This window comes from Amblyomma mixtum, chromosome 3, assembly GCF_055824585.1.
Source record: "Amblyomma mixtum isolate Tamu chromosome 3, ASM5582458v1, whole genome shotgun sequence".
Taxonomy (NCBI): Eukaryota; Metazoa; Arthropoda; class Arachnida; order Ixodida; family Ixodidae; genus Amblyomma; species Amblyomma mixtum.
The window spans coordinates 427,650,049-427,663,164 of record NC_143014.1 but is presented as its reverse complement, the minus strand read 5'-3'; the positions used below and the strand labels follow the sequence as shown (position 1 = coordinate 427,663,164).

General features: G+C 46.2%; 1 protein-coding gene across 1 annotated transcript; it reads left to right on the top strand.

The window, feature by feature from the left end:
- The first annotated feature begins 8,448 nt into the window (after positions 1-8,448).
- LOC149358008 (uncharacterized) lies at positions 8,449-12,877 on the top strand. The gene is made up of 6 exons (XM_089578007.1): positions 8,449-8,889; positions 9,187-9,388; positions 9,704-10,076; positions 10,233-10,366; positions 10,948-11,012; positions 11,378-12,877. Exons 1-6 carry the CDS (start codon positions 8,671-8,673, stop codon positions 11,765-11,767), a joined length of 1,383 nt encoding a protein of 460 aa, XP_089434133.1. The 5' UTR covers positions 8,449-8,670; the 3' UTR covers positions 11,768-12,877.
- The last annotated feature ends 239 nt before the right edge of the window (positions 12,878-13,116 follow it).

The window sequence follows — 13,116 nt, the reverse complement described above, 5'->3', positions numbered from 1 at the left end:
GCACATCGAATAAAAATGCCGCGCAGGTGATCATACAATGTGACTAAAAAAACATGCGACAGCATTGTTTTTAGCTTCTCGGCATTGCTGTATCTCAGATGAATGTTGTTCCTTGCGTTGGCTCCCAAGACGTCTCTTCTGCGATCGCCGAAGGCGGCGGGCTGCTCCCATGGCGTCTTCGCCATTGACAGACGAGGTGGAAGGAACGGAAGTCGGCATTACACATGTTGGAACACTACGAACATGCCCAGAAATCTGGGACATCGGCCCTTTCCTTCACCTTTTCGTCGCTTGCTCAGGAAGGCAGTGTATTTCATTGAGCTGTCCTTGTTAAAATTGTTTCCTTCGAAAGAAGAAATTACAGCGAAAGGTCCCAACAAACTTGCGAAATGATACTGCGTTCTCATTTCACGTGACATAATGACAAAAAAAAGTTCAGGGGGGCACTTTGTTGACCTAAAGTGCGGTGAGGCAAAAGCCTTAAGCGCGGTGTTGCTGCTTGTGTCACTGATGTGTGGTTAAGATATTAAGCTCCGCCTCTAAGAGTGAAACACGACAGCGTTTTGCAACGCTGCCAGGGGGTCCATGAACTCCATCGCCCGTTCGGTTCTACGCCTTGCTCGTCGGTAAATTGGTTTTGGGGAAAGGGAATGTATTTGTCCCGCATATCTCGGTGGACACCTAAACCTCGACGTAACGGGAAGGGAGGAAGATGGGACTGAGCGAAGACACCGCATTCACTAGACATGTCGCCTTTGTTCATTCCAAACCATCGAGTTGGCATGGCGGAGTGGTTAGCATGCTCGTCTCGAACTCCGGAGACCGGGGTTCTATTGCCGAACTCGACCAATTTCCTACTCGGTTTTATTTATTTATTTATCTGGCCTGACTAGAAAGGTTGATAGGCTAACTTGGTAATGAAGCAATTAACTAAACTCAGTCCCACTTACTTGTAGCATCACTATATGATCCCTTTAATTGGTTGCATGGTTGCTAGCCAAAGCACAATTGGCCCAGTTTGAAATTCGCGCACTGTGACGTCACGACCGTTTCGACCAATTGAAAAGCGTGACATTTCTGTCGACAACTCGTGCTTACAACGATGAGGCACTAAAGGCTTCCGCCTTAAAAACAGCGTTACTCTTGTAGTATCACAATTTCCTATGTGGCGAAGCACGCCTACGAAAGCAGTTGAGGTGAAGCGCACTAACCGGAGCCAGTTGCTGCATCAGGACCACTTGGAAAACTTGTGGGGCGTTTCACAAATTTGTGTCCACCTTTGTATGTGTGTGTGTCTGGGAATGTGTGCGTGCTTGCATCTGCGTATGTGTCTCTACATCCAGAGATGACGCATGGCGGAGGTGGAGGGCTCCGGATTAATTTAGAATACTGGGGGCTCTTTACCATGTGCTCACAACGCACAGAATGCGGGCGCTTTCGCGTTTGACCTCCACTGAAGCGCTGCCGCCGTGGCCGGTATTGAACCCGAATCCTCTGGTTAACTTGCTGAGGTTCCTAGCTATTGTGTCATGAATAAATAGGTCAGTAACACGAAAACAAATGTGGAAAACTATATGGCGACAAGACATATTTCACGATGTCTCTACTGTCAAGACCTGGTACTTATACAACACTAAAGCAACAAGCAAACCCATTGCCACAACATTTTTATGCCGCCGGCAGGTCCCAAAATACACAACTCTATTTCTAAAATAGGTAGAAAGTACTCCTGAAAAAGCAAACAGCGACAGTAGGGGAAAGCAATTCGTCATCGTCATCAGTAGCAGCCTAACTACGTCCACTGCAGGGCAAAGGCCTCTCCAGTTTGAGGCCTTAATTTCCATCTGACCCCCCAAAAGTATTAATTTAAGCCCTCTATCCGAGAGAAATTCATTAGGCAATGCACGCCTCTCGGTAGACCCTGTATTGCTTTAAATTTTTCAGAGAAATATGGGAGAGAGTTAAGAGGCCTCAGACGTGACACGGATCATTACTGTTCCGTTTTTAAAACCTGAAAAATCGCCAACCTCTGCCTTCAATTATATACCTACTACTTTCAAAAGCTTTGTGCCAGTTGATACAGTGGACGCAGCATCCCGACGGGAGGTCGACGGAATTTCATAATTTCCATCTACATAAACTGATAGAGAAAATAATTCGAAGGTGTTGTAACGTTGACATGCATCACTGTGGGTTTAGGAGACGGTGCTCGTCAACAACCACCTTGCGCGCCTTGAAAACACTATGTAAGGTGTTTATACATAACACTGTCTCGCGGTCGCCTTCGGCCTAGAAAGAGCCTCTAACGCAACTTGGAGGTTCTTTATCCCACGCAGAGACAAGAACATGGCCTTTTTGGTTGTACATTGTGGCAGAAACTACGCTGGAGTGGCGGCCAGGAGACGTAAGCACTCAAGAAGAAACGATTAGACAAAGTTCGTGCTGACAACTGATTTCATTTATCGGAAAACAGCTAGATTTTGTACTGGTACACAGATCAGATAGCTAGATATGAGGTTACAATACGAAACAAAAGCGACACAAGCAAAACAACAGAAGTGCACCCTTCTCGTGTGATCACTACGATATCTCCATCCATTCAAATTCACTATCCAAAACATCAAAGGGTTCAGTGCTGACACAATTTTCTTTTCCGGCTGTCCTAATCTCGTACGCATGCGTTAACTCACGGAAAGCCGAAAACTGAAATTATGATGCTTGTGTGGATTTGCCTAATATAATAGCTAGAAGAATAGAAAAATTACACGCCTAGACCATGTTAGGCGGAAGAGAGTGAAGTTGTTCAAAAGAGGCTGAGTTTGTATTGATTTGAAAGACAGTCTCGGCTACCCAAAATGACAAAGTGGGAGATTACGCAGCCCAGTTGAAAGTACGAAGCGATGATAATAATGTGAACAAAAAAAATAGTGAGAGCTAGTGTGCGTTTTTCTGTTCTTGGCAGGAGATACGTGTCAGACCGCATTGATAATCTTTACAAAGTAGGAATTGAAACTTTTATCACCATATTTAAATTTATGCTTTTTTGCCTCGTGAACCACACGAATGGAACCTCCTTTGAGCAGAAATTGTCTACAGCAGTAATAACCAGCATTTTTGAACCGCACTGTCTAACATTGCACACAGATAATAAAAGTAATTATTCGTTTTGTAATATTAATTACATTGGTTTATGTGTTTGTGATTTGTAACCACTTCCCTCTTCAATTCCTTCGTACGAGAAGGTTCAATAAATAAATAAATGAAAAGAAATAAATGTTGGTTTTACGGCAAGCGTCACCACACTACTAAAATAGTAGCAGGAGTTGCCAGCCTGACGACAGCGCACCTGACTGCCGCCTGTTAACACGACCTTATTCTGTCCTGGAATCCTGCGGGCAGGAGAACGAGGGGCAACTGAGCTGGAGCAATGCGAGAGGCTATGACACGCGCAGAAATCGGGCTATCATGGAGTGGTCATGAGAAGCAGTCAGGGTGCAGCCGACATGTATCACGTGCTCTCTCCGCGCACTCGGCCAGAGGGTACCAGAGCTTCACGCGGTGTCGTCACGGCATGCGTCAGCCTTTTACCTTGGGAGTGCCACGAGTGCCGCGTGTGCTGGAGAGGTGACATTTACACTCACAACGTCAACGTCTTCACCGTGCCGTCACGCCAACTGCCCTCCCTCTGATTTGGCGCATTTTATCGCTATCTGAGCAGAAATGGCTGAAGTAATGTCGCCTTCAGATTCTAGACATATTATGCTATCAACTAGGACGTTTTTAGTTGCGCGTATACTTTTGCAATATATTTTTTCTTATCTTAATCGCTTATTCCTTATTTGCTTTGTGGCCCAAAGCGCACATATCCTATACACAGCCCGCACTGAGGTCAGTGAAAGGAATCCTGGAGGGCTTCCGCCATGTTTGGCAACCACCAGCTCCATCGGTATGCATTCCGCATCGTTTCAGTACGCGATATTTGGGTGCTTCAAGCGCAGCCGTAACCGCGGTAGGAAACATCCGATGAACGAAGACTTCCTCTTTGTGCGAGCGAACGAAGGGACACATTAAACGTGCCAAATTCCACCGCAAGGACTGCAGCCATGGAGTATACATGTGGAGCGCACTTCATAAAAGTTAAATTCGCAATTTGGACAGTCGAGTATGTGATAATAGTTTTGCCCTGGCCTCTAAAACAGGCCTTCGTCTTTCTCGAGATGTGCGGCTGACAAGTTTTCACCTAACGAAAGACATGGGCTATTGCAGCAATTCCTGCGAATCCAATCAAGGGTCGCAAAGTAGCTGATGATGTTACCGTGCACTGTCCGCAAACAGGCCAAATCCCGGGTTCTTCTCTGCTTCCAGTCGTGAGGGGACGATGTTCTCCCACTGCCGAACCTTTTCTTGCACTGAACGCGGACTGATAAGACCAGTTGCGATTTGTAACCCTCTTGAGAAGACTGCACGTTGGAAGAGAAGGCATTTCGATGCAAAGAGCGCGAAGAAGCCTTTCGAAGCACGAAACGCCTCTGTTCATCGCGTCCCAAAGCGCGCGTTGCAGCCATGCGGTTCTTAAACATGGCCGCGGCAGCAGCGATGTGGCTGATGTGACGTCATGTGCAAGCAATAGGCCTCTTCGATTATCCGCCTCTGGCAGCCCGCGGGCTGTCTGCGGGCTGCCAGAGCGCGGCGCCAGGTGCTCGATTTTCTCTGGTTGCCCCGCCCACTTCCGGTGGCTGTCTAGAACGCGTTCGTTTTTCTCTGCCTGGACGGTTTCGGGCTGCCAGCGGGCAGCTAGACTCGCCACAACGATTTTGTGCTGCCAGCGCTCGGGCAACTAGCAGATGACGGAGAGGTGTATAGTAGCGGGAAGCTCGCGCGGCCATTTTTATATGGACTAGAAGGACCGCGGTTCTTCATGCGATGTTTTGCACGATGCAGGCGCTTGTTTCGACTAGGTCACGGTGCATATCGACTGTGTCGCCTGCAATGGCACCTTTTGCGGAAGTTCTCATTGTTTTTTATGTTTTTCTTGCTTATGCGCGATCATATTCCGATCGTCTCACCACCTCGCAAGCACAAGTGCTCGCTTCGTATTACGATCGCATACTTCTGATTCACAAAATATTTCGGGTGTTAATTTCGTGCACTCGGCTCATATTGCGATGGTGTTCGAGGCCTTTCACGAGAGCAGCCGCAGATTCCAGCTCCGAGTACACGTTCAGACGCGCGCGCATATATGCATGTGCTGAACGTGTTTTACGAGATGTTGGTTGAGCGCGATACGAGAGCGTATGGTGTTCATTGCGTTTGGTGCAGTGCAAAAGCGGATATGGTTTGAAAGACGTTTGACTGAAACACTTCCTTTATTAAAAGCCCTCACGAGTACATTGCTAGAGGGATCTGCGGGCATATATATGGCCACACAGTTGTCACTATTACGGCAGCCGACCAAGTGATTCTGTCGTCGCCAACTGTTGTACAGCTTGATGCTCGGGCCTTCTGCCACATATGCTCAAAATATCTGAGAAGTACTGTAGGCATGCATCTCCTCGCGTTTGGCTCATTAAAAAAAACAGAGATAAAAAGAAACTTTTAGCGCTGATCATCATGCAAGCACACACGGAGCGTGAGGCGCCGACACGCAGGGCTCTATTGTAGTGCCTTTCATTCCAGTGCCAGTTCTCTGCGATAAACCTCTATTATTAGAGATACGATACGCATCTAAATTGTACAGTACATCCGCTTGTTCCAGATGAACGTTCAACAAGCTGATATGCGCTTTTGTAGAGATTATGCGTGCATTCCTTGCCCGCAGCAAAACCCGGTGGCCGACAGACTGCAGTTGAACGGGACATATCCCGTGTCTTTTCAAATTACAGCTTACAGGAATTAGGCCACGAGCGTAGAAATCGCACCGACCGCAACAGAGTCAATCACCATGCATGGTAGATCGTCGGCGGTCATAACAGACATATATACTTACTACGTAGTAAACAAACACGCAATAATCCGAGAGTACGACGTGTCGTTTGATAAACAACGCACGGGCAGTTTTTCCGTACTATGTGGTGTCGAGTGAAACACGTTAGATTCCGATTGTTCCTGGCATGCTTTTGATGATTTCTTGAAGATTACACAGCACACTGTGCACCGAAGGCATACGCTCGCGTTGTCGTCACCGGTGTATACGAGTGCGAGCTTGATCAGCTGTTTGTTCTGCAGTCTGCGGCATGCAGCCCTCAATAACTTCAGGTCGTTGTTTTCGATACCAAGCAGCCTATTTCTGCCGTACGCGTGCGTAGTAATGAGTCGCAGCAGAACGCGAAGCTAGAGAGAGAGCATCTGCCCTCTGTGAACCGCGACTTGCTTGCCGCCGTGACTGCCGGTCAGCTGGTTCCGGTGGCCGCCAACCCACGTGACCATGATGCGTTTTCCTGTCACAGGCGAACTTTCTGGCAGCCAGCGGGCTGCCCGAGCGTGGTAAATCGAAGAGGCCCAATGTATACTATGGAACTGCTATGTTTTTGTTACTTTTGTGTTACTCTTTATGACAAGGGACTCCTCACGCTTCCACTTGTGTAATACGGTGAGAAAGGTTACAGACTCCAGCACTGCTGCGTACACAGTTTCTCTTCCTCAACTGTGACGCTTTCCAATATGTGCAAATTAGCACCCAAACATTGATTCTTCGACGCACATCATATGCACATTGACAAAAAGGACGCTGTCTCTAACGAAGGAAATTTCTTTCTAAACGCACCTATGCGGTTCTGTGTAATTTGTTCAAACGGACGAATATCGAAAACATAAATCAATGGAAAGAATGACTTTTTACTGAATAGTAAAATCATTATTTTGCCAAAATTTTCATTGATATCGGTGCCTTTTTATTGCGTTTGGCACGAAGCGGGGAGTGTGGCTGCTAACTCTTCTTCTAAAATACCGCACACCTCGAGCCTACACCGTTTGTTGTATCGAATCAACGTTTAAAAGCCTTGCTCAAGGTTTTCTTTTTTTTTATCTGAGCTGTCTTGCACGACGGAGATTCCTGCCGGGCACAGTTCGTGGAAAAGTTAATGTAAGGCCGAACAAAACTGATGGTACTGCTTGTGGCACAGTCGGTGTACGCTGTCGCCGGCGGCTGCCGCCGTCTTTCTTGTGGCTGCGTGGGAGTCAGCTTCGCGGTACGGTATATTGCTTGATTAGAAATGCAGTTCACCGTCTTGCTTGACCAAGGGCCGAGAAAACATGTCATTTCATGAAGACTTATTTTGATTGCTTGCTGAACATTTCTGCCGGTTGTTATTGCGCTCTCCTGCTAGAACTTTGAAACGCTACCGTCCGTCTCCCCACTATTGTTAACCGCTTCCATAATTACCGAGCGACCAAGTCAAATTTACAACGCACCATGCATGGGCTTAAAGTTTATTTACTCACCTTGAAATTCGTATATGCTTGGCGTGAAACTCGTGCGTGGAACAGGTCTTATCCGAGACAGCTCGTGAGCTTAATTTCTGGGAAACGCGAACGCAAGCCCTTTCCTTCTCGCGTCAGCAGAAGCTCGCACACATCGGAACATGTTGTACGTGTTAAAAGTTTTCGTTGCGTTCCGCATCGCACTGTTCCGTGGTGGCTATAAACCTTCTACTTCGATCTTAATATGGGCACAGGGAAAATACGATAGCTGAACATGCTGCTGCACGAAAAACGGAATGCGTGGGAAAGGAAATATTTGGTGTGGTGTTTGCAGTAGCCAGCACTACCCGAAGATAACAGCGAGCGATGAACTCGTTGAGCCGTTTGAAGCGAGGCACGCGGGTGGCACCTGCCAGAACACCAGGCAACTAGCGTGGCGTAGCCATTGTGGAGAAGAGGATGTGGGAAAGCCTTGCGAGTCAAGAGGGTGTTGACAACAACACACCACTGCGAGTTTGACGAAATGGGGCCGTAATGCTGTCACATGAAAAAGCAGATAAGTGCTATTGAGAATATCACGAAACTAGCCCCACTCAAGTAGCCCGCCGTAAGCAAACGAATTGCTACTGAGCCTAGGCCTCTTTTCATAATGCAGTTAACGTGATGAGAAAGCCAACAAAAAAAGGACTTCTTCGGCTAACTGCATAGGCGGCACGCCAGTCCTGCGCCGATAACATCTCTCAAACTCGACCGGCACGTAGCTGCCGATGACTATTCTGTTTTTTGTTTCTGCGTTTACTGACGTAGCAAGAGAAAGTGCATGCCGTGGTAAAATAGCGCAGAGAGTTTCAACCGGGCCCCGTACGCTTCTTTCTTTTTCGTTTTCAAAAAATTCTGAAGGGCACTTTGCTTATACTAAAGTGCGATGAGGCAAAAGCCATTTTCGCAGGGAACCTGCGCTGGACAGGTGGCGCTATCGCAGCTGACGTGTAGCGCCACCTACTAGGACGGACCAACTCTCTTTAGTAGGACGAGGCCTAGTAGGCGCAGCGCGTACGGCATGGCAGCGTTACAGCAGCGTGGCGCACTTATTGCAGTTGGCCCGTCTTTGTCGTTTTGAAGTGAGTTTGTCACAGTGCTGTGTGTTGGTGTGAGTGTGCGAAGTGTCTGTGGGTGCGAAGCTTGTTCTCCACGCGTGGAAGCTTACTGCAACGGCCGTGCGAGAGGAAACTTTCCGGCTTTGCGGGCACCATGCCACCTGTAGCGCCTGTAGTGCTGCAGTATGGCTTTAAGAACAACGCTTCTGCAGAAGAGTTCTTCCGAGACAGCTTTCTCAAAAAAGGACGAAAACTTTGCGCAGCGAAATATGTTTTCGGTGCCGAGGAGGCCTGTTTCGCAGACGGTGCATCTCGGTTGACGGCCAAGTGCAGCTCGCAAGTTAAGAAGACTGTTTATGATATCACAATTGAGGTGAGGATCTTTTGCTGTCGCTTTACGCATCAAATAGCAATACTTAATCACGACTGCATTCTCTGTTCAATGTTTGACGACCTATTTTAGTTATTTGCATTGCCTGATCGAATTAAGCTCACTGCGTGGGTCCTCCTGCAGTTTGCTGTTCTTGCTGTGCCGGAGTGTACCCAAAATACTCTCCAAGATTGAGCGAACGGTCGTCTTTTATCGAGAACACTACCAAGTGCATGGTTCGTGCATCTCAAGGTACTGTTTCAATTCATTTATGAATATTTATTGCTTTTTCATGTTCAGCTGTCGCCGGAGCGGCACATCTCCAGAGCGGTATGTTCGTGCAAAGCCGGCCTTGGCGGAGTATGCAAGCATGCGGCAGCTGTGGTCGTGTTTGTTAACGAGGCCATTACCCCGTCGTGCACGGATGTACCACAGGCGTGGGGTCGGAGAACGACGCAGCCGGACACCTCCAAGCGAGAGTCCATTGAAGACCTTTTCGGCGGTGCGTCAAACCGTATCTGTGTTCCCATCGCGGTTACAACAGATGCGAGCGTCGATCTCAACACCGAGCTCTAATTAGGGCATACTGTAGTATCAGTACAGTGCTTATTAAATTTAACTAGCCAGGCTTGATTTTAAGCTAATTATGTTAAGTACTTAAATGAAGAAAAAATTGCTTCCTTCTGCATGTTTTGCCCAGGCACGAGGTCAGTGTGCAGTCTGTGCCTGGTTATTTTGTTAATGCTGGAATTTGTGCTTTTTAATCATAGGCAAGTTTTAAGCTGTGCCATTTAGCACCATTTGTTATACTTTTCAGATTACAAGCCGGTGTACATCGGTGGCAAGTGCCCAAGAGAACAGCCACCAGTTTACGTTCTGGACCATTTTCCAGATGTGAACTGCACCATGAATGCGGCACTGAAGGTTCAGGTTGAAGGAAAAGCTGAACAGGATGTGCGTGCCGTGCTTGAGAGCATAACTGCACAGGCAGCCTTCAATGCTGACCTGGCATTTACAAAAGAAGTACTGAACTGGGACACCAGTCATCCAATCTACTGTGGTGATATTGAGGATGTCGCCGCCTCGTTGACTGCCGATGAGCAGGCGTTCTTTGCTGCAAAGATTGCTTGCACGCAAGCTGAAGCTGTAGTCATAGCTACTGAAACTATGAATCAAGCAAGGTGCCCTCGGTTAGTAAGAAGCAGTAGCTCATTGCTGTTTTTCAGTATCTTGTCCCTGCAAATTCCACATACACTGACATTTCTATCATATAACCTGTTTCCTTATGCATGGTTTATTTCTTCCAGCTAGCAATAGGAACAATTATGGCTTTATTTGGATTTCAGGTGGTACAAGGAGCGGTCAGTGAGCATATCAAGCACCATGGCACACCGAATCCTCACTAGGAAGCGCTCTTTTGACACGTTGGCACAACAGCTGCAGCAGTCGAAGACTCCACGTGTGCCTGCTGTAGTGTATGGTAAGTGTCTAGCAACCTCCTCTTGACACTAACTAGGATAGAAGGTATGTACAGATAATGGAGAGCTTCAAAAGAAAAATTTGCTGCATTGCACTTGTATATGTTTTTCCAACATCACTAACAGCTCTACCTGAAGTATTGTAATTGGCTAAGGGAATCAGCTGTTTGTAATATAATTTACCATTACTTAGAGCGGTTTGAAAAGGGTTATTAATGTTTGACTGCAGGCGTGTGTGATGCCAACTGAGAGAATGAAGGAATGAGATAAAAATCACATTATATGCAAAGTGTGCAAATATAATTTGCATTGTGTTTTGCTGACATGAAATGTGTAGTATTTATGTTCATGAAACAAACATGAACTTAGAAAACAAGACCCAGTTTGTTAAATGTGTCTATGCATTAGTACTCCTTGTTTAAGATTAACCACCTGTTTCGGTAGCAGACGCGACTACTGCATAAAAATCTTAAAAAGCTGCACTAAAAAAAATGTGATGGAAAGCATGTGTCGACACTTCTGTGGTGTGTGTACTGGAATGAAATGCGACAGGATGACATTTTTTTCTGTATGCTTATTGCAGGAACTGCCATGGAACCAGAGGCAAGAAAGGATATCGAGAAAAAAATCCGCACGAAAGTAACACAGGTTTGTGACTGCAACTTTAACCTGCTCTGCAGTAAACAACTAGGCTAATGAGTAATTACTACGTTGCGGCAGTAGTGCATGAACGATTAGACTCAAAGCAAGATTCTGCAAGATAAGAGCTTGTTTTATTGTCTTCATAATTGGTGTTTCATACTTTTCATGCTACTGTCACAAAAAGAAACAATTTAAGCGGCTTTTCGATTAAGTTCTCCAATGCTTCCATGTTTTGCTAAGCTGCCTCCTTGGGTAAACCACCAAATGCCTTCTTTCTGCCAGTTTTGTGCCTAGTATTACATGAACGCTACATTTTTCTGTTAAGCAGCAGAAATCACCCCTTGATCGGTACAATGACTTATGCCTTGCAGGTTGGCGTCGTCATCCACCCTCTGCAGCCTTGGCTCTGTGCAAGCCCCGATGGGTTGCTGGAAACTTCAAATGGCACTGTCCTGCTTGAGATTAAGTGCCCATACAGCAGGAAGGATGACATTATCGTAAACAGTGAATTGTGCGAGAGCTACGTTAGCTATGTGGTGTTTGAGGATAAGAAGTTGAGCCTGTTGCGTAGCCACCAGTACTACTGCCAGGTGCAGATAGCAATGTATGGGACTAACACAGAGCAATGCTTCTTTTTTGTGTTTAGTAAGAAGCAAAGCATCACAGTTGTTGTAGAAAGGGATGAAACCTTTCTTGCAAACTGCATACCACGCCTGCAGCAGTACTATTTTTCTTTTTATTTGAAACAAATAATGAATTGATTTGCACTATTGAAGTTTGTCACTGTGAAGGATATGGGCTGTGTGATTTGACTGACGATTGTGTTCAAAGCTGTATGATGGGGCTCTGAAGGTTGGCTAAAACACAGCACATATGAAATATTTTAGTCATGGCAGGAATGAGGGTGACTGAAATGCGCTGCTGCAGTATGTCATGAGTTTTCATTCTTTGAATGGCACGTTCGACATGGATGCGTACTTGGGCTATGTCATATGTTGCCTTTACTTCTTCTTGTGAAAACTGCTGGCTGCCAGTAGAGAAGGGTGGCATTATCAGGACTCCGCACTTCCCTGCCACTCCTGCTCGAATACCAGGGAATCCTTTATCAGCTAATACCACATCTCCTTCCTGGATAAGTTTAATGAAGCCAGAATCCAAGACAAGATGTGTATCTGAGCAGCGGCCACCATAAGACTTAGAACTGAATACTATTAAACCTGATGGGGCAATGGCTACGAGGAACTTCAATGTGAAGCCATTCTTGTATGGGGAAAACAGTATATGCTGTTGTCTGACTTCTGCAGGTGCTTCTGTGCGAATTTCCGTGCAGTCTACGATGAGAGTGCAGTCAGGATGATGTGCTTTGAAACATTCTGGACGAGTTGCATTGATTACATAGTTTTCAGGTCTGTACACCCATGCCTTCGTCACATGTGCCAATGTGCACAGCACTGCATGAAAAATTCTAGAAGCTGTGGTTTCGTGTACACCAAACAAAATTGCAATAGCACTAAATGGTAATCCATGCTTCATCTTGAGGAGAAAAATTAGCATCTTGTTTGGCGGACTTACATCACTTGCCTTATCCCGCACCTGGGGCAGCAGGCTTAAAAGCAGGACAAAAACATTGTAATTTACGCCACACAGGTCTCGCACAGCCCCAGGAACTGCTGATATTGTGTCATACCCTACAAAAAAAGCAAGCTCTTCTGCTAGTGCCTGCACTACAGTGTACTAGAACTGGCAGAGTTTCTGTCACTGCCTCTTTGTTACTTGCAACGTCTTGATTCCCAGCAACTTTTTCAGTGCCGAGGTCCAGTGGTTCATTTTGCTGTATCATGTGTTGATGTGTGGCATCCTGAAAAGCATAATAAAACGAAATAAACACTGACAAATGAACATTGCCACGCTTTATGCAAAAAGGTGAATATACGTTTTGAAGCATGCCGTTATGTGCGGTGTCCTGAAAGCATATAAAAAAGGAATAAACACACTGACCAAACAACATTATCACTGCAAATGAAAAAGGTTAGCATACATGCTGAACCACGTTTTAATCTGTGGCATCTTTAAAACCACAATAAAATCACCATTACCCAATATGCAAAGA